At 31.6% G+C, this 21,788-nt stretch overlaps 1 protein-coding gene across 5 annotated transcripts; it reads left to right on the top strand.

The window, feature by feature from the left end:
* Positions 1-1,563: 1,563 nt before the first annotated feature.
* Positions 1,564-19,881, top strand: LOC129291475 (uncharacterized). Of its 5 annotated transcripts, XM_054928842.1 has the most exons (6): positions 1,564-1,924; positions 10,055-10,120; positions 10,706-10,774; positions 11,550-12,795; positions 18,096-18,165; positions 18,869-19,166. In XM_054928842.1, the coding sequence occupies exons 4-6, from the start codon at positions 12,349-12,351 to the stop codon at positions 18,880-18,882; spliced, it is 531 nt and encodes a 176-aa protein (XP_054784817.1). In that variant the 5' UTR covers positions 1,564-1,924; positions 10,055-10,120; positions 10,706-10,774; positions 11,550-12,348; the 3' UTR covers positions 18,883-19,166. The 5 variants fall into 5 exon arrangements, with proteins under 5 accessions (XP_054784817.1, XP_054784819.1, XP_054784816.1 ...); XM_054928844.1 differs by lacking the exons at positions 10,055-10,120; positions 18,869-19,166 and adding an exon at positions 19,190-19,881; XM_054928841.1 differs by lacking the exon at positions 10,055-10,120.
* Positions 19,882-21,788: the final 1,907 nt, after the last annotated feature.

Genomic DNA, 21,788 nt, shown 5'->3' with positions numbered 1-21,788 from the left:
CAATTGATGAAATGAATTTAGAAAGCATCAAGTGACAAAGAAACTACACGATCCCCTTGAGTTATGAACAAAGCCTAGACATGATGAGCAGAGACGTCTTATGGGCTCTTATGCAAATTGAAGTTGCACTAATTCTCCATTATGCAAATAAAATTGACACAGATTAAGCATGGCCATAAACTCTAGAATTTGAATTAAAATCCTAAAACTAGAGCATTGTTCAACACTTCGGTAACCATAATCTATAAAAGAACCAATTGTATTTTTAATTAAATAATTGCATCCCAAGTGAATTAATCTATGAGGTGGCCATATACTCCAACCCATTCTTGAAAGTGTTTTTTTTTTATTTTTTTTTGGACTGGATAAGTGCATTCATAACTTAAGAGAGTTTACAATAAAATATAATTTTACAATTGATCTCTTTCATCATCCACTGCCTCTTGGATGAAAGGTTGGAGATGAATAAAAGTATAAACAACACTCTAGCTAAATAATCATCTAATTATTGAAGTATCTATTGATATATTATATTGCTTGAAATATGTCGTCTACCCACCACTGAGGAGAGGATTCTCTTTTTTCCCCTCTCTAGCCATTACATTAAGATTTGAATAATTAAGATTTGATCTCTTATAAGATCATTATTAACATATTAAATTATTAAAAATTATAAAAAAATTAAAATTGCTGAAATTTAATACAAATAATTAAAAAATACAGTAAAAATAAAAAAAATAATTTTTTTATTAAATATCAAATCTAAACCATTCAAATCTAAATCTAATGGCTACAAATTAAGAAGAGGATGAAAATGAATCCTCTCCCATCTAGTACCTTGGCAAACACGAAGAGCTTGATTGGATTAACATTTGTAAAAGTACATCTTATATAAACTACAATTTGTAAACTAAAGTTGAATTAAAAGTCATTTATTATAATATAATTTATGTTTGGATAATCTTTTGTGAGAAAATTAATTTGACAAACTGAAACTTGTTTGATAAATTTAAGAAATATGAAAATTAAAATTATAAAAAAATAAAAGAGTTAATGTATTAATGAATAAAATATTTTTAAATACTAAGAAATTTAATTATATTTATTTTAATAATATATATATATGTAACAAATAATATAAATATCAAATTTGAAAAGGAAATGTGGAAGGATAAATAAGTTCTTCAAAATGTATTAAATGTTACTAATGGTTAGATTTCAACGTAACTAATATAAAAGTTTTAAAATTTAATTTTTGATTTAACTATAATTAAAAAAAAAGCTCATTTGTAAAACCCTTTTATCATTTACGGCTCACCTTTTATAAAGTAGAGCGGAGTAATTCTCCAATCCTTGAAAAGGATTAAAAAAAAGGGTTCAATTAATAGTATCAAACGGGCCTGCTGGAAGGATGCTCCTTTCCTTTGACCCATAATCGTTGCAAACCCAAATGCTTTGTTTGCTGACTAAAATACCCACACATTCTTGCCAATATTCCACAATTACCCTTCAGCAAATAAACCTTACCCTAGCCGCAGTAGCAACACAACACTGCATTATCTTCATTCTTTAGCTCCTTCTTCTCTGCGCAGTCGCCTTTCTACTTCCTCATCGACCCTCTGTTCAGTCGTCGCCTTCGCCGTCGAGTGAACTTCTGGCCGGCGCCACACTTGCTTTTTCTCATCGCCTCGTTTCTTATCTTCTTTCGCAGTGGGACGAGGATACCAGTATGTAAGCAGCAAAATTTTTGGCTCCTACAACCTTCATTGAATAACTTTCCAGTATGAATTTTTTGGAGATATCTGTGTACCTTCCTCAAAGCTCAAGCATAATGAAGCAATGGAAAGTCAGATTATCGGCGATGGTGCTCCTATTCGCTGCTTATTCGACAATTTCCGCAACTGTGATTTCTTTGATTAAACTGGTACTCTTTCTTCCTATTTAAATTAATTTATATTTATTCAATTTTTAAATGATAGATCCGTAATGATAGATTTATGTGAAGTTGATGACTTGGCAGCAATCAAACATTTGATTTGCATATAGATGCTACATGGATTTTTGTTGTTGTTGGAGAATCTAGTTTAAAATTTTCAGCCCATTAAAAAAAATATAATCTTGAGCTGGTTCGTTTTAATAGAAATTTACAAGTTATTTTAGTACAGCTAGCAAGTCACTCGTGAGTGTCTTCTTCAATTCAAATGAAAGGAACTTCATAAGCTTTGACTGGCTTTCCGCAAATGATAACAAAAATGTGAATTCAAAATTGTAGATGTAGCTATTTTGGTAAAACGATTGTTCAATCTAACAAAGCAGAGATTAAGATAGGAAAGTTTGGTTAACCTCAGCTGACTTGTACCCCTCCTATCTATTCTTATAAGATAGGAAAGTTTGGTTAGCTTTCCTTCACCATTTATCCTACATATTTTTTCCCCCCATTCACAAATATAAAATATTTTTTAAAATATTAGATATTTAAAAATATATTTGAAAGTATAATTATTATCTTTTTTTTTAAGTATTTTTATTGATAATAATTTTATACTTATTGTAGGGTATTTAATAGAGATAAATATAAAAGGATAAAGTTAGTTAAAAAGTGGATAACTATTTTATTGAATATTGAGATTATGTTAAAAATATCTTATATTTTTAAACAGAGGAGTATAAATTTTTCACTAATTTAATAATCCTTACATTTTTTTCTTTTATTGATATAAAAAATTATTTTGAAACTTGCTTCGTTTCACTTTTGGATATTTGATTTTTTTTTTAACAAGGAATTTTCATTCAACTTTGTCCCTTTAAAATGTGTTTTTTTCATTACTTGGTTTAATTGTATAGCTATATCTTATTTATAAATCACTTTTAATATGTTTTATTTGAATAAGAAAAATTTTAAATCTCATTAATTTTGTCTTAAAATTTATCAAGTTTTTATCTTTATCCTTAATAAATTTTTTTAAATTTTATTAATGATGTTTTTATTTAAAGTATTGAATAAGGACAAAGACATAGAGAGGAGCATTGGGAATTTTCAAATTTTCTATAAATATAATTAAATTTTTTTTTACTCTATAAATAAAACTCACTATAAAAAAATGTTACAATAGCCACAGAACGTCACTACGGTTTTTTTAAAATCATGGTTAATCCCACACTTTTTTGAAAAAAACTGTGGCTGTAATATATATATATATATATATAGATGAATTAAAGCCACGTTTTTTAGAAAACGTGAAAGAAGGTGTCAATGAGGTTTTGTCAGACATTAGCTGGCTCACGGAGCCATGTTTTTCCCATAAAATGTGGCTGTCAGCCACACTGAAAGTGTTTGATACTATGCCACCTTTCGTTTCAATTTTCAATTTTCGCTCTCTCTCTCTCTCTCTCACTTTCCGGTGCCAGTTCTGCATATTTTTTCCCCCTATTCTTTTAAGTTATATTTTTATTATATGTTTTCATATATTTTCAGGCACTCAATAAATTCTCTAACTTACTGCAAATATTTCGTATTTCCCTGAATACTTGAGGTAAATTATTTTTATTTAATGTTATATTTAAATGTATGAATGTTTAAAACATCATGCATAACTTTTAATTTGTTTTTTCAATATACATTTGATGTTTATGGATGTGATAAATTATTAATTAAATATTTTGATCTTTTAGGATGAAATATGACATGACTTTACATAGTTATATTTTATTAGATTTAAATTTTTTATATCATTTTTTTATTTTATATATTGAATAATTTAAAATTTAAAATTATTTTTAAATTATGCTTGGCTTAAATTATTTTGTAAATGTTGAAACTTTTATTTTTACATTGTTTATACTTATTTAAATAATAAAAATATATTTGAATTTTATGCTTAAATATAATAAGTTGTAAATATTCTTTTTATATAGAAAATGAATAAATCTTGGATATCTAAACTTCACAATGCAAGAAAATATATAAATGGTATGAAAGGATTTTTAGTTTTTTTTTGGGCTAATAGTGGTGTTGAGGATAAAATAATTTGTCCTTCATTAAGTGTAATTTTAAAAAATGGAAAGTTCGAGAGGAGGTTTGGAACCATTTACTTGCTAAATCATTTTCTCTTAAATATACATGTTGGGTTTTACATGATGAAAAGCATGAATTTAGAGTAACTTCTCCCAATAGCCCTGTTAATAAAGGAAATAGAGAACAAGGGAATGAGGTTGGTGATCATATTCATGAATTGATTTGTGATGCTTTTAGGGTGTAAGAAGAAAACGAAACTTCAATTCAAATTGAAGAATAATCACAAAATCAAAATTAGAAGATGAATGAAAAGACTAAAGAATTTTTTGAATTGGTACAAGATGGGTAGGAGCAATTATATAATAGGTATGGGAAATATTCAAAATTATCATTATTGATTAGATTGCACCATATTAAATGCTTGTGTAATATAAGTAACAAAGCTTTATCTATAATTTTGGAATTATTACTAGATGCCTTTCCATTTGTTAAAATTTTTTCTTCATTTTATAAAGTAAAAAAGACTGTTATTAAGTTAGGATTGAAATATAAAAAAAATTGATGTTTGTCCAAATGATTGTGTGTTATATTGGGGGGAAGATGACAAAAGAGACACCTGCAAAACATGCAATACAATATGATGAAAATTGGCATCCAAAATTGCTTACTTAATAAATTTGGTCCTTGTAGAGCTTATGTTTTTGAAAGGTCAAAATTAAGTGAGGTCTTCATCAAGTGGTGAGGTTATCTTGAGAATCTTTTATCCCTTAGGAATATAAATCTAATTTGGAGCTACATGCTTTAGAGGAAAGTTAATAGCTAACCATTTTAGCTAATGCCTAGTTATTACAAACATAAATAAACTTAAATTTCCTTGAATAGGATACAAAATGAGAGCATTGATCTTTTATTGCATCATTATTATAACATATCATAAATGTCATCATGAAGAATTTGCATTTTTTTTAAAACAAATGTAATTAAATAACTTCTCTTGTTATTTGATAACTGAGTTATTTCGCTTTTAAAGTTGGGATTTTAGCCATGTGTCAATTTTAGCTGTTCATAAGTTAATTTATTCATTTCTCCCTATGGGACAATAAGCACATTGAGGAAAAGAGGGATTTTCTCTTAGTGTATCTATGACTAAAATTAATTTTTTTCAAAAAAAAAAATTTTAAGGCTAAACCTTTTAACGTTAATCATGTAAGGATTTAAACATCTCATTGATTAATTGTTTACTTTATTTTCCTATGATGTATTAAGTGTTTGGAGGAGTGAATTTTTTTAAAAAAGGAGCTAGATAGCTTATTAAAAATTATGGGAATTGCATGTTATTAATCTTTGCTTTGTTTATTAGGAATGAGTTATCTAGCATCTTTATGAAATCGGCATAAGGGGTAAATGGCACTTGAAGGTAGCACAAATCTAGATCACACAAGGAAGTTATATCATGGAAAAGGGATCAAATTAATTATAAAAGTTGAGTCGTTGGAAACTTTGATTGAGTTAAGCCATCATATTAGAGGAAAAATCATGCAAGATTTTAAAAAGAAGTATGGAAACATTTTGGATTTTCTATCAATAACAATACATAATGATGTAGTAATTGAATTAAGCCAATATTGTGATGCTTTATTGAGATGTTTCACATTTTTTGACTTCCAAATGACACCAACTTTGGAAGAATATGGAGAAATTTCGAGAATGCTCCTTAAGGAGAATATGGCAATATACTTTTATCCTGGATATTTTCCATCTCAAGGTACAATAGCAAAAATTATGGGAGTTCTTAAGGAAGAAGTACGAATAGTATGTCCAAGACAAACTGAAGGCATCTCAAGAGCTAATATAAAAGCTTACTTAAGATTTTTTTTGGTGGAAAAAGGGGATTGGGTTATATTTTGTAGGATTTTTGCTTGTGTATATATGGAATAATCTTGTTTCCATCATCAGTTGGCATAATTAATTTAGGAGCCATTAGTGTATTTCAAATGGTGGAGTATGTAATGTGAATTCGGTACTAACATTTTTGACAAAAACATACTTGATCTTAACTCAATGTCAAAAGAGAAGGAAAGGAAAGGTCAACTATTGTATTGTACTACTAGATATATGGATGCTTGGCCACGTTTGCAAAAAGACAATTCCCTTTAGAAAAAAGAATGACTCAGATAATAATCTACTTATGTCTTTCAAAGGTCAATTGGTGATTGACGGGACGAGCTGCATGGATTGGAAAAGAACTTTGATAGATCTTAGAGAAAATTTCATCTTATGGAAACTAGATTGGTAATGGGAAGAAGAGATCATTTACCATTGTGGTGACTTCCCGAATGTGCCTTTAATGGGATTTAAAGGGTGTATCAATTATAAACCTTTCTTATCATTAAGATAATTAGCTTACAAGCAAAACATCCTTTTTAAGGTAGAGGTACAAAAGTTATACTTTCTATATGAGGAAGTTAGAACAAAGTTGTCAAACCAGAATGTTAGAGAAGCATGGCAAAGGATAGGGTATAAAGGAAAGATTGAATTAGGGATATGTTTAGTAAACTCGAGTTCAGAATATACCCACTTGGTTGAAGGGTATGATTCAAGGAGCAAATCCTTCATTCTCTCCTCGAAATTCCTTATTAGGTAATGACTTGAAAGAAATTAATGGGCAACTGATTGAACGTTTGAAAGTGAAGGAAAATGAGTTACAAGAGCTTACTATCTTGGAGTCTAATAATAAAGAATAATTGAAAAAAATGGTAAAATGAATGCATTGAATTACAAAGAAAGTTATAAGAGAAAAGAGGAAGACATAACTTTGAAGAAACACCTAAGACCAAGAAATTAAAAAGGTAAAATGCTAAATTGAAAAGAGAGATGCATAGTATTGATGACAAGGTATAAAGTACTAAAGTGAGTCTTGTCAAAATAGTCAGGGAAAATGCATTCAAGGAGTTATAAGACATTTGGCCTATTGAGAAGATGTAGCAAGAAATTAATACATTCAACTACAATTGGAGAGAAAGGTGAATGAACTAGCCAAGGTAAGAGGAAGTGTAGATGAGACGGCACAAAAATTTGTTTAGAGGCTTAATCAACAAAATAAAGTCTTAGAGGAGTAGAAGGCACTTTACCTTGATTGAATAGAAGAAACCAAAGAATGGATGTCAAGATGTAGACAGATGATTGAATTGGCTAATGACAAAATTCTAAAATTTGTAAGAGTGTTTAAGCAAGTTGAAGGCATGGGTTCTTCCCGAGGAAACTCTAGTTGAGATTGTTCAATTCTTCCATTTGTGCCAGGAAATTGTAAAAGAACTCAATAGCTTGACAGTTCGAAATTCGTAGTAGCATTTGAATCATTGCATGAGAATCTATGTGACACTTTATGGTTAATGAAATTGTTGATTAGTTTGTGTTATCATCGTTCGTTTAAAACCTTGAATTTTGGTAAGATCCAATGTCTTTTTAATTCAATGGTCAACTTTAAATTCCTTATGAAATAATGAATTTCTAGAGGTATTTAAAGGATGTTGGTGTCTTGAAACCCTTTTGCCTACACAATGCTGGATATCTTATGAAACAAATGTAAAAGGTGAGATTTATTAAAACTAATTATTATGTGAAACAGGTAAGCCAACATTGCGCTTTGAAAGAAAAACTCGTTTAACTAAATTCCCATCACTTAAACATACAGAACACGATTGTGTAATCGTGCCATAGAAAGTTCAAATGTAAATGAGTCAACAACGCTATTAACAGAGACTAAAGGGAAAAGTGATGACACCATAGAATATTGGAGCAAATGAGAATGATAGAGCAACTAATGGAACGATTGAGCCAAACGGAGGATTGGATCCTAAAATACCCATACTAGAGAAACAAGATTATGAAATAGGGGTCTTTAACATACCAGATGCCCTTGGGAAAAATCATGCTTATGTGTTCCAAAACCCATAGAGTATTACACTAAGAGAAGGAGCTGAAAGAAGAACTTGAAAAAATGAAAGATCAATTAAAGGCTCCTCAAGGATCAAACACATGGGGTTCCTTAGATTTAAAGGAGTTGTGCCTAACCCCAAAAATTGATGTTCTTACAAAATTCAAGATGCTAAGCTTTGATAAATATGATGGTACAGACATGTAGGGGGAAATAAATATAAGGTTTCTTTTCATATAAGGTGTCCTGTAAGGCAGTTTATAGAGCTTGCAGAGTTCGTGAAAGGGAATGAGAGCCTAAGAACTAGGGTAGAGAACATCAGGTTTGGTGTGTTGCTTGATATCTGATAGAAAACACTCTATTTTCAATTAATATCTTCATATGATTTACCTACCCATCAATTTCGCATTAAAGGGAAGTCAAAAGAAATGAAAGTAGAAGATGTTCACATATTGATGGGATTACCTTTTGGCGGGGATAGGGTGTCAATAGAGGTGGATGACCAAGACAAAGCATTCTTGAGGTTAAGGAAAAATATTATAAGATGTCATATAGGAAGATATTGACATGGATTAAATCTGAAGCAGAGGATGAAGACTTTGAGTTTTTACTTTTATTGTACACATTAGGAATACTTTTTGAGTTTTTACTTTTATTGTACACATTAGGAATACTTTTATGTCTGAGTACTAGTGCTAATGTTAGTGAGCGAATGGTTAAGGTAATGTATTACACTAAGAATGTATTGAAAGACTTCAATTGATCAAGATACATATTAGATGACTTGTGCGATGAGTTGGAAGAGTATTTGAAACAAATGGGCGAAAAGAAGCATCAGATTGCAAATGTAGGAGGATGCTTGTACTTTTTAGTGGTGTAACATCCCAATTTAAATTTTAATAGTTAATTTGGGTTAATAAAAATTTTGGAGAATATTTAGAGGTAAATAAATTAGTAGGAAATGATTATTAGATATAACTTAAGATATAATTTTAAGTTAAGATTTTAAAGATCATCATCATCATCATCATCATCATCATCAGGAAAGAAAGAGAAATATAATAGGAGAGACTAAGAAATGAAATGTAAATATATATATATATATATATAAGTGTGTGTGTAGGAATTAAATAAAAAAATAAAAAAATAAAAAAAAGTAGAACGGAGGGGCGGATATTTCTCCGCGTGCTATGTAATGTACAAACACACATATAAATATATATTTTAAAAAAAGAATAAAGGTTGGAGATGTTTTTTCGCGTGCGTAGTGTGGTGTGTGTGTGTGTGTGTGTAAACAAACAAACAAAGGAAAGGAAAGAAAAAAAAAGGGGTGGGACCCACAGTATTTTTTTTTTAAAACTCACACCCCTTTTCCTTCATCTGCTCACTGCTTTTTCTGGTGCGCGAGTTGAGACAGAGAGAATGCGTTTTCGCCGGTGCTGTGGGTTGCATTTTTTTAAGGTGAGACTTCTTAATAAGATATTTAGGGTGTGATTTTAAGCTTTTCAAAACTAGGTAAGTGTTTTAAAATTTTTTCTTAGCCATCCTTCCTCTTTAGTTTCTGATTTTATAGTGGTAGAAAATCTAGAGTCTGAAAGAGGGATTGATTTTTGTTGAATAAATGTGGTTGTTGAGGTTGTTAATAGTGTAATAAATATTTTAGAGTATAAATTTGTTGATGAACTTGAAATTTGAGGCTTATGGATCAAACCTTAGGCTAGATTTTTATAAAATTCGAAAATATATGTTGATTTATTAAGGTTTAGATGATTATTTGGAATGAGAAGTGGATTATGATGGCTATAAGATGATGATTCTAAGCTTGAGATTCAATTTTCAATTTTTGGATATTTTAAGTGTGAATTTATGAAATAAAAAGAAAAATTTTAATAATAGAAATTGGTTTAGAGGTTGATTTTAGCTTAATAATATTTCTTGATGACTAAAAGAGGAGTTAGAAATTTTACTTAATAGTACTAACTCTAGGTTTGTATTAAGATTGAAATTTTACTTAATGTTATATTCTCTAATCCTATTATTAGAGTTATTTTATTAGTCTCAATTATTGAAATTAATATTTATAAATAATATGTTATTTGTAGATTGTGTTGGTGAAGATTGTGGTGGGAGAGAAATTGTAAGGAATAATTTATTGAAAAAGCCACAAGGTAACCGTGCTTTTAATTTGTGTTTAGTGTTGTTTCATGTTAATTAGGTAATTATTGAGAAAATTATGAATTTTTGTTGAGAAATTACCTTATTATGTTTATGAAAAAATTGTGAAATTGTGGATTTACATTTTGAAGTATTTTTGCCAAGTGGGATGTCATATTATAATATTGTTAAAAATGAGAAAATTATGAAGATTGTAATATTGTATAATTGTACAATATTGTTATGAATTTGTTTGATTAGTGTGGGAGGTGTTGGGAGACTTGTTTTTGTTGTTGTATTTATGTGCCACGTGTTACGCCCCTATTGGAGCCCAATAGATCACTTGTAAAGGCTCGGGCTAATCTACCTTTGGATGGGTAATTTAGCACTGAGTAAGGGCTATGGCTCAAGGTTAATGGAGGGAGATAAAGAATGGTTGTTTGTTATGTATTGTAATATTTCTTGTATTTTTGTTAGAATTATATGACTGTTAATTCCCCACTTAGTAAACACACATTTAACTGTTTGTATACACAATCATAAATTGGCATTGGTTACTGAAACTTTTGAGTCTTATTATGTGGTTAACAATTTTCAAGAGAAGGGCCACGAGTGGCGCGTGGAGGAGTCCCTGAGGCATAATGGCATAGGTCAACTGTCTCCTTTGGGTATTTGATTTATGATTTTTAATGTGTTATATTATCAATACTAGAATTTTTGTTTATTGACAATTAGATGAATGTAATGATGTAATCATGCCCTTTAAACTATTTTTACTTTTAGTACACTTTGGATGACTGTAATTTTGACCTCTGATTTATTTTGGATGGTTTGAAATGGCATGATTATGAGGTCAAATAATTGACTTGTTTTGGGAATTGATTAAGTTGTTAGTTATTGGTTTATGGTTTGCATTTGTTGGAAGTACAAGGATGGAAAATGTGGTTTTAGCCTAATGTATGTGGGAAGTAAAAATTTATCTGAGATGTTGTATTGTGTAAGCTTAAACTAATTATAAAATATTTTATATTAAATTTATTAATATAAAATGTGTTGGGTGGCTGTAACCCAATTATGGTTGTAAATGTATATTAGTGGTATAAAATTATTTTGTATTATTTAAAAGGAGGTTTAATCTTTTCTATCATGGTAGTGTTTTAAATCATGGAATTGTTTCAAAAAATATATATAGGATAAATTGACTTCTATTTACCATGATAGACACTTTTCTACTATGGTTGAGTTAAATTATTTTTTTAAAAAAATTTAGGGTGTTACATCTTGGTATCAGAGCTACATGTTTCAAGTTTTTTGTAAATTGTGAAGTTGTTATACATTAATCTAGTTTATTGACAATATACATTATTAAATGATAATACTTCTCCATTATTTTTCTTGTCTTTAGATTAGTATTGACTTAATTGTGTGGCTTCCATCTTTTAGGAGGGGAGAGATGGTGTTCAAAACTAGAAGAGGTAGTGAAAATGTCGGTGATTCTATAAAGCCAGTGGGAAATGACACATGGCCACAATCGGATCCCATACATAAACAAATGGGGTAGGGCGAGCCCATACAGCCACAACCAGAGCAGGAGGAGCTAACCATGAGGCAGATGATGGATCTGTTGCGGGATCTTAGTGACTGCATGAAGAGGCAAGAAGAAGAATTGGCCGCTTTAAGGCAACAGAAGGAACATGCCAACCAAGAGGGAAATGGCCAACAAGAAGGAAGCCATACCAAGGTATACAATGTGAGCTAATCTATTGGTGAAGGCTTACCTTCCTATTCTCACCATGAGACTAGTTCGAAAAATGAGAGTCTGCACTTTAATCAACAGACATCCACGATCACAAAGCAGACATCCACGATCACAAAGATTTGGAGTACTTTTCGTAAGTTCAATCCTCCTACTTTCGATGGGAATCTTAAGCCAACGGTGGTTGAAGAATGGATAGATCGATTGGAGAGTATTTTTAGTATGGTTGTGGCGATATTCTTGCTACAGAAGGGTGCTAAGAAGTGATGGGAGACAGCAGGATCGAAGGATGATTCCTCTCTCACTTGGGAAGATTTTAAAGTCATATTGTTTGAGAATTATTTTCCTACTGCACTGAGAGCAGAAAAGCAGGCTGAGTTTCATGTGTTTCGTCAGGGTGATCTAGATGAGGTTGAATTTATTGAATAATTTGCAGAATTATCTAAATACTCCACTTACCTCCAGAAACATGAAGACACAGAGTGGATGGCTGAACGATTGCTAGAGAAGGTGAGGCTTGATCTAAGGGAACAGTTAGCCCCTCTTGAGATCAAAACATTTAGTAAGATGTGCAATAAGCTTCGGATAGTCTTCCGGAGGAACAATTTGGAGGCTTTGGAAATCAGAAGAAGAAGAGCTACTACCATAAGGGTCAGAGCTACAGAGGAAAATAGAGTAGGAGTCAGGGGCCCTACAAGAGCCCATCTACCTCTACTCCTACTTCTGGCGCTGCTAGTAACCAAGCATGCAGTAAGTGTAGGAGGTTTCATTTTGGTCATTGTTGGGTTTGTTACATCTACCAGAAGCCTGGTCATATTGCTCGATTCTGCCATCAGAACAAGAACAAGGGTAATGATTAAAGACCTACAGTGCCAGCACGAGTGTATGCCTTTTTCGAGTTGGAGGCTACTAACAATCCTAACGCTATCCGAGGTATAATCTGAATTCTTGATAATGATGTTTGTGCTTTGTTTGATTCGGGTGCTATGTACTCTTTTGTGTCTAATGAATGTATGAAAAGATGTAAATTGCCTGTGTGTACCTTATCTTTTGATGTGAAAATTTTTACTCCTGCTGGTTTGATTGTAAGAATTGCTAAGGCATGTCTAAATGTAGAGGTTGAGTATGAGGGTTGAAAGACCATTATAGACCTCATTTGTTTGTCTTTGTCTGAGATTGAGGTTATTGTGGGGATGGATTGGTTGTCTGGAAATGGAGCTGTACTTGATTGTCAGAAAAAGAGTGTGTCACTCTCAGCTCTTACAGTAACCTTTGTAGAGTCCCAAGGTCTTATGATGTTATTTACAGCTCAAGTAGAACAGTGTATAAAAAGGGGCTGTCAAGCTTTTATGGTTTTCTTCTCAATCAAGGCAGAGATTGAAGAAGGTGTGGATTGGATTCCAGTAGTGAGAGAATTTCTTGATGTCTTTCCTACTGAAGTGATTGGTTTGCCTCCAGAACGAGAGGTTGAGTTCTCAATTGAGCTCATACCTAATACGGGACCTATTTCCAAAGCACCTTAGAGGATGCCCCCGTCAGAGTTAGCTGAGTTGAAGAGACAAATTGAAGAGTTGCTAGAGAAAGGGTTTATCAGACCCAGTGTATCGCCATGGGGGTCATTGGTACTGTTTGTGAAAAAGAAAGATGGGAGCCTCAGATTTTGTATTGATTATAAATTGTAAAATAAGATAACCATCAAGAACAAGTACCCCCTTACCTCGAATTGATGATTTGTTAGATCAATTAGTTGATTCAGCGATGTTTTCTAAGATTGATTTGAGATCAGGGTATCATTAACTGAGGGTTAGGGCAGAGGATGCTCCTAAAACAGCTTTCAGGACTAGATATGGGCACTATGAGTTCCTTGTGATGCCATTTGGATTAACAAATGCCCCGACTGTCTTTATGGATTATATGAATCAAATCTTCAGGCCTTATCTTGATAAATTTGTTGTAGTCTTTATTGATGACATACTTATTTATTCTCGGGATGAGGTGGACCATGCTAGACATTTCAAAATTGTTTTGGAAATATTGAGAGAGCACAAGCTCTATGCCAAGCTGAGCAAATGTGACTTTTGGCTTAAAGAAGTTAAGTTCTTAGGTCATGTTGTTTCAAAAGAAGGGGTAGCAATGGACCCCAGTAAGATAGATGCAGTGATGAAATGGGAACAATCTTGAAGTGTGACAAAAATCAAGAGTTGCTTGGGTCTTGCAAGCTACTATCGTCGCTTCATCAAGGGTTTTTCACAAATTGTAATGCCCTTGACTAAGTTGATCAGGAAAGATGCTCTATTTATTTGGACGAACGAGTGTGAAGTTGCCTTCTAGGAGCTAAAAAAGAGGTTGACCACCACACCAGTGCTCACCTTACCTGTTCCAACTACTCCTTATATCTTATATACTGATACTTCTAAGAAAGGTTTAGGTTGTGTATTGATGCAGGAGGATCGAGTAGTGGCTTATGCCTCCCGACAGTTGAGGCCTCATGAGAAAAAATTATCCTACCCATGACTTGGATCTTACTGCTGTGGTGTTTGCCTTGAAGATTTGGAGGCACTATCTTTATGGTTCATCCTTTGAAGTCTTTAGTGATCATAAAAGTTTAAAATATTTGTTTAATCAAAAGGAACTCAACATGAGACAGCTTAGATGGATTGGGTTTTTGAAGGATTATGACTTTGAATTGAAGTATCATCCAGGGAAAGCTAATGTAGTTGCCGATGCACTGAGCAGGAAGCTTATACATATCGCTCACATGATGGTCAAAGAACATGAATTATAGAGTAGTTTTCATGCAGCAAATGTGGAAGTAGTCGAGAATCGTTTAGCTACTTTGCACATTACTGAATTTGAGAATAAATTTTAGGAAGAAATCAAAGTTGCGCGGCAGAAGGATGATTATTTGAATAAGATTAGGGTAGAGATTGGGGCTGGAAAGGTTAAACATTTTGATGTGACTGATGATAATGTCATGAAATATAAGGGTAGAGTGTGTGTGCCTGATGATGCTCGATTGAAAAATATCCTACTTGAGGAGGCTCATCAGAGTAGATACACCATTCACTTAGGAGCAACTAAGATGTATTATGACTTAAGACGTGGTTGGTGGTGGCCAGGGATGAAGAGGGATGTGACTGAACATGTAACTCATTGTTTGACTTGTCAGAAAGTCAAAATTAAGCATCAAAAACTCGCCGGAATGCTGCAGTTTCTTGATATTCCAAAGTGAAAATGGGACAGTATTTCTATGGACTTTATTACAGGATTGCTTAGAACATCTTTTAGTCATGACACTATATGGGTAGTTATGGATCGACTTACCAAATCGACTCACTTTCTTGCTACCAATATCACTTATTCTCTTGAGAAATTAACTGAAATCTACATAAGAGAAGTAGTAAGATTGCATGCAGTACCGACAAATATCATATCTGATCGTGATCCAAGGTTCACATCAAACTTTTGGAAGTCATTACAGGAAGCCATGGGTACTCGTCTAAGTTTTAGCATGGCTTACCACTCTCAGGCCGATGAGCAGACAGAACGAACCATACAGACTCTTGAAGATATGTTGAGGGCTTGTGCCATTGAGCTTTAGAGGTAATTGGGATAGTCACTTGCCATTAGCTGAATTTGCCTAAAATAATAGTTTTCACTCTAGCATTTAGATGGCACCTTATGAGGCATTATATGGAAGAAAATTTAGATCGTCACTGTGTTGGATGGAATTTAGTGAGAGAACTATTTTGGCGCCGGACATTGTTGATGAGACTGCCTGAAAGATTGCATTAATCAAGCAAAAATTACTCACAACTCAGAGTAGACAGAAGAGTTATGCGGATAAGAGGAGGAGATTGCTTGAGTTTGAAGTAGGTGACCGTGTGTATTTTTGAAAATCTCTCCGATAACTGGTATTGGAAGAGCTATTAAGGCTAAGAAGTTGACACTAAGGTTTATGGGACCTTTTGAGATCTTAAAAGGACTTGGACTAGTAGCATACCAAGTAGCACTATTGCCCCAAATTGTTGGTATACATAATGTATTCCATGTGTCACAATTGAAGAAGTATCAACCAGATCCTTCCCATATAATTGAACCCGATGAGATTGCACTCAAGGAGAATTTGACATTCAGAGTTGAATCGGAAAGGATTGTGGATTACAAGGACAAGCAATTAAGAAACAAGACTACTAGATTGGTTAAAATAATCTAGAAGGGCACAACTCCTGTTGATGCTACCTGGGAGACTGAGAACAGTATACGACGTGATTATCCTCATCTTTTTGATTAGGTACATAGTAAATAGTTATTAACTTCAAATTTTGACGATAAAAATTTTTAAAATGAGGAGAGAATTGTAACATCCCAATTTAAATTTTAATAGTTAATTTGGATTCATAGAAATTTTGAAGAATATTTAGAGGTAAATAAATTAATAGGAGATGATTATTAGATTTAACTTAAGATATAATTCTAAGTAAGATTTTAAAGATCATCATCATCATCATCATCATCATCATCATCTCATCATCATCATTATTAGGAAAGAGAAAGAGAAATATAATAGAAGGAGAGACTAAGAAATGAAATGTGTATATATATATATATATATATGAGTGTGTGTGTAAAAAATAAAAAGAATAAAAAAAAATAGAATGGAGGGGCATACGTTTCTCCGCGTGCTGTGTAACGTACAAACACACATATAAATATATATATATATATATATATATTAAAAAAAAAGAATAAAGGTTGGAGATGTTTTTCCGCGTGCGTAGTGTGATGTACATGTGTATGTATATATATATATATATATAAAAAACAAACAAAGGAAAGGAAAGAAAAAAAAAGAGTGGGACCCACAGTGTTTTTTTTCAAAAACTCACCCCTTTTCCTTCATCTGTTCACTGCTTTTTCTGGTGCGCCAGCTGAGACAGAGAGAACGCATTTTTGTCGATGCTGTGGGCTGCGTTTTTTTAAGGTGAGACTTGATAGGATATTTAAGGTTTGATTTCAAGCTTTTTAAGATTAAGTAAGTGTTTTAAAATTTTTTTTAGCTATCCTTTCTCTTTGGTTTTTGATTTTATAGTGGTAGAAAATCTAGAGTTTGAAAGAGGGATAGATTTTTTGTTGAATAAATGTGGTTGTTAAGTTTGTTAGTAGTATAATAAATATTCTAGATTATAAATTTGTTGATAAACTTGAAATTGAGGCCTATGGATCAAATCTTAGGCTAAATTTTTATAAAATCTGAAAATATATGTTGATTTATTGAGGTTTAGATGATTATTTAAGATGAGAAGTGGATTATTATGGCTATAGGATGATGATTCTAAACTTGAGACTTAATTTTCAATTTTTGGGTATTTTAAGTGCGAATTTATGTAATAAAAAGAAAATTTTGATAATAGAAATTGGTTTAGAGGTTGATTTTAGCGTAATAATATTTCTTGATGACTAAAAGAGGAGTTAAAAATTTTACTTAATAGTACTAACTCAGTTTATATTAAGATTGAGATTAAAAATTATGTTATATCTCTAATCTTATTTTTAGAGTTATTTTATTAGCTTCAATTATTAAAACTAATATTTATAAATAATATGTTATTTGTAAATTGTGTTGGTGAAGATTGTGGTAGGAGAGAAATTCTAAGGTATAGTTTATTGAAAAAAGCCACAAGATAATCATGCTTTTTATTTGTGTTTAATGTTACTTCATGTTAATTGGGTGATTATTGAGAAAATTATAAATTTTTATTGAAAATTACCTTATTATGTTTATGAAAAAATTGTGGATTTGCATTTTGAAGTATTTTGCCAAGTGGGATGTCATATTATAATATTGTTAAAAATGAAAAAATTATGAGGATTGTAATATGTATAATTGTACAATATTGTTATGAATTTGTTTGATTAGTTTTTGTTGTTATATTTATGTGCCACGTAGTATGCCCCTATTGGAGCCCAATAGGTGGCTTGTAAGGGCTCGAACTAATCTACCTTTGGTCGGGTAATTTAGCACTAACTAAGGGCTACGGCTCGAGGTTAATGGAGGGAGATAAAGATGGTTGTTTGTTATGTATTGTAATATTTCTTGTATTTTTATTAGAATTATATGACTGTTAATTCCCCACTTAGCAAGCACACATTTAACTATTTGCATATACTATCATAAATTGATATTGGTTATTGAGACTCTTGATTCTCATTATGTGGTTAACAATTTTCAGGAGAAGAGCCACGAGTGGCGCGTAGAGGAGTCCCTAAGGCATAGTGACATAGGTCCACTGTCTCCTTTGGGTATTTGATTTATAATTTTTAATGTGTTATATTGCCAATACTAGGGCTTTTGTTTATTGACAATTATATGAATGTAATGATGTAATCATGTCCTTCAAACTATTTCTACTTTTAGTACACTTTGGATGACTGTAACTTTGATCTCTGATTTATTTTGGATGGTTTGAAATGGCATAATTATGAAATTAAATAATTGGCTTGTTTTGGGAATTGATTAAGTTGTTAGTTATTGGTTTATGGTTTGCACTTGTTAGAAGTATAAGGATGGAAAATGTGGTTTTAGCCTAATGATATGTGGGAAGTAAAAATTTATCTGAGATGTTGTATTGTGCAAGTTTAAACCAATTATAAAATGTTTTATATTGAATTTATTGATATAAAATGTGTTGGGTGGCTGTAACCAAATTATGGTTGTAAATGTATATTAGTGGTATAAATTGTTTTGTATTATTTAAAAGGAGGTTTAATCTTTTCTATCATGGTAGTGTTTTAAATCATCGAATTGTTTCAAAAAAAAATATATAGGATAAGTTGACTTCTATTTACCATGATAGACACTTTTCTGCTATGGTTGAGTTAAATTATTTTTTTAAAAAAATTTAGGGTGTTACAAGTGGTATGTATAGATGAATTTATGGTATTCCTTTCACAGTAATGCGTTCATCGTAAGCATAATGTGATAATTATATGTATGTTTATGCAGATATATTTTTTTAAGCATTTCTCATTGGTCGAAACAAGTGATCATGTCCAATATTGGAATGATAACAAAGCCAAGGAAAGACTACAAAAAGAGAGAGACAACAATATTGGGTTGCTTTATAGTGCTTCTATAGGAGAGCCCCCTTCCACCATTACCAAGAAAAGACCGACGATATCATATCTAGACCCGCTATTTATTTCTCACTGTTTTGGACAAAATGGCATGTAAAACAAGTTGTTTTTCTTTGCATTTTCAACAGTAATGAGGGTTATTGAAGAAAAATTACCAAAAATTAATTGCTTATGTCAAATCTGTGTTCAGAAAGGAGTAGATGAAAAGGGAAGCATCGAAGAAATTAAAAGAGAAAGGCAAGTCAAGTGTTGAAGTTGAGGAAGATGACCAGGTGGGATATGATAGTGAAGACAAGCTGGCCTTTGAGTTCGAAGAACAAGACAAGGTAGATTTTGAGTTTGAAAAAGATGGAAAAGAAGAAGATGGAGGTGATGGAGAAGGTGAAGATAGAGGAGATGAAGAAGAAGAAGATAAAGGAGAAGACGAAGAAGATGATGATGAAAAGGAAGGTAGAGGTGATGAAGGAAGAGGAGGAGAAGAAGAACAAATTGATGATTTGTCATCTCTAATTCATGTGTCTTCCCAAGAAGAGGGCAAAGAGGAAAAATTAGAGGAGGAATTTAAGGAAGATGATAGTAAATGATAACCTAGGAGATCTATAAGAACAAAAATGCCAACTATTAGGTCTCCTTAACTTATATTGAAGCTGGTGAATAGGATGAAGAAGAAGGTTGATGAAAAACGAAAATTGTTTTCAATTGTATCACACATGTGTAAAAGGGAGGAAAGTGGCGAGTAAGTAGTCTTTGTTGCCTAATTTTTCATTCATTTCCGACAGTTTAAGAGAATTTATTTATTATTCCCTATTTCAAGATCTTGGTTGAAATGTATGATCAATATTTCACTCGTGATGAATTTTGATGTTTGAGGAATACAGTGGATTAATAATAGGGTGAGACAATGTCTAAATTTGTTTTGTTATAATTTGCACATAGTAATGTACAAATAACATAAACTCCTTAGTGGTTGTAGTTCATGACTATGCTATGCCATGCATTAATGGGTGATATCAATGATTCAAGTCCAGTCTATCATCATATATTTGGTGTTAACTTCATGGTTAGCTTCCAGTGAAATTAAATTTGAAATGTTCTCTTTACTATGTTTTGTTTTTTTTAATTTGTTGCATAATATGTTCTTATTCGTAGTGTAAAATGACATCAAATCCCCTTATTTGGAAGGCAGCAAAGAACAAGAGGGATATCTTGCCTGAATATGTAAGATACAATATAGTTGAATGTGATCTCATCGTCGATCCAGCTCTTATGAACCATCATTGGATGTGTTTTGTGCTAGAGCCGAAGACACTAAACTTCTAAGTCCTCGACTCATTAAAAAGGGATAGTGGTTTGAACCAAGGAAAAAAGGAAAAAAGATAGAGCCTTAGATGAAAAGATTATTGGTGAATGCATGTGTATGGTCTATTAGCCAACTCCTTGGTATGTCTTGTGTGCATGTTTTGATAATATGAATTTTTTTCTTTACAGTAAAATAGATTCTTTGACATTATTGAGTTGGTAAACCCAGGCTTTATCAAGAAGAAACCAATAGCTGATGTTATTTGGCTTCTGGTACCCCAACAAAATAATCTATGCATTCTCTACTTCTTGTTATAGCTTATCTTGTTTATGTAGTGCCTTTTTCTTTGACCAATTGTGATTATTGTTTATATGCTACATGTTTGCAGGAAATATTGTGAAGTTCTTGTCATGATTTAGTTGTAGATATGGGATTCCACAGTGTCGCAGGACATCACTGATGTATACTTGCATTTCTTTGATGTTGCTCTTTCTACTTTAGGATTGTTCTTTGTTTGTGATTATTCTTTCAACTTGTGTGTTATTCCTTCTTTGGTGCAAGAAGAAGTTACTAACTTTAGGACTGAGCTTTTGTGGTGGCTAATTAATCATCCAGAAAAAAAAAGAAGGTGGCCTCAAAATTATTTGATGAAGAGAAGACAAGAAAGAGAAAGGGGTAGCCACTTTAGTATATAAAGAGGGATGTTAATAATTGTCAATAACTACTTAGTATATAAAGGTATAATCACTATTTGAATATTTGTTAATATGTGTAAGGACCTCTTGAATAGGGATTGCCAATTGTATAGTGCTCAATAGAATTGATACTAATATCATATTTAACTTTCACCCACCTAACACAACCATTTCCCTTAATATATATTGTGTTCTCTTAGCAATATTTTGATGCATTTTGTGTGATACTTAATAGAATTGATACTATAGCTGAACGTTTATTTTCTCATTTATTTTCTCATGAAAAAAGGATCACAAGGCTTTGTATTATCTTAGCAATACTTTGATGTATTTAGCTAGAGCAGAATGCCTAAAGTTGTAAGGTTGTTATGTTGCCTTTAATCTTATATGGTCAGATTTGATCATAGTTTGTAATTACTTATACCAATTGATACTAATGTTTCCTTTAATGAATGAAGTTAGTGTATAATTGATCAATTTGATCATAGTTAGATTATAGTTAAATTGTAGTTGAATGAATTATAATTTTATATATATATATATATATATATAATTCATCAATTATAATTTTCACCTTTGATAAAAAAGGTAATTATATAACCAAAATAATCAAGTGATTATAAAGATATAATTTTTTACAATTTTAAAATTAAACAAATTAAATTATTTCATGATAACTTTAATCTATTTGACATATTATTTCTTGTAAGTTTGTTAGTTGATTCATTTCACTAGTGTAAGGAAAATGTGAGAAATTAAGTATATTTGATTTTTATCAAAAGTTTGTTCATAAA

Source organism: Prosopis cineraria, unplaced genomic scaffold (genome assembly GCF_029017545.1).
Source record: "Prosopis cineraria cultivar Desert tree isolate PC_DT_omini unplaced genomic scaffold, ASM2901754v1 PC13, whole genome shotgun sequence".
Taxonomy (NCBI): domain Eukaryota; kingdom Viridiplantae; phylum Streptophyta; class Magnoliopsida; order Fabales; family Fabaceae; genus Prosopis; species Prosopis cineraria.
This window is presented reverse-complemented; position numbering and strand designations above follow the sequence as displayed.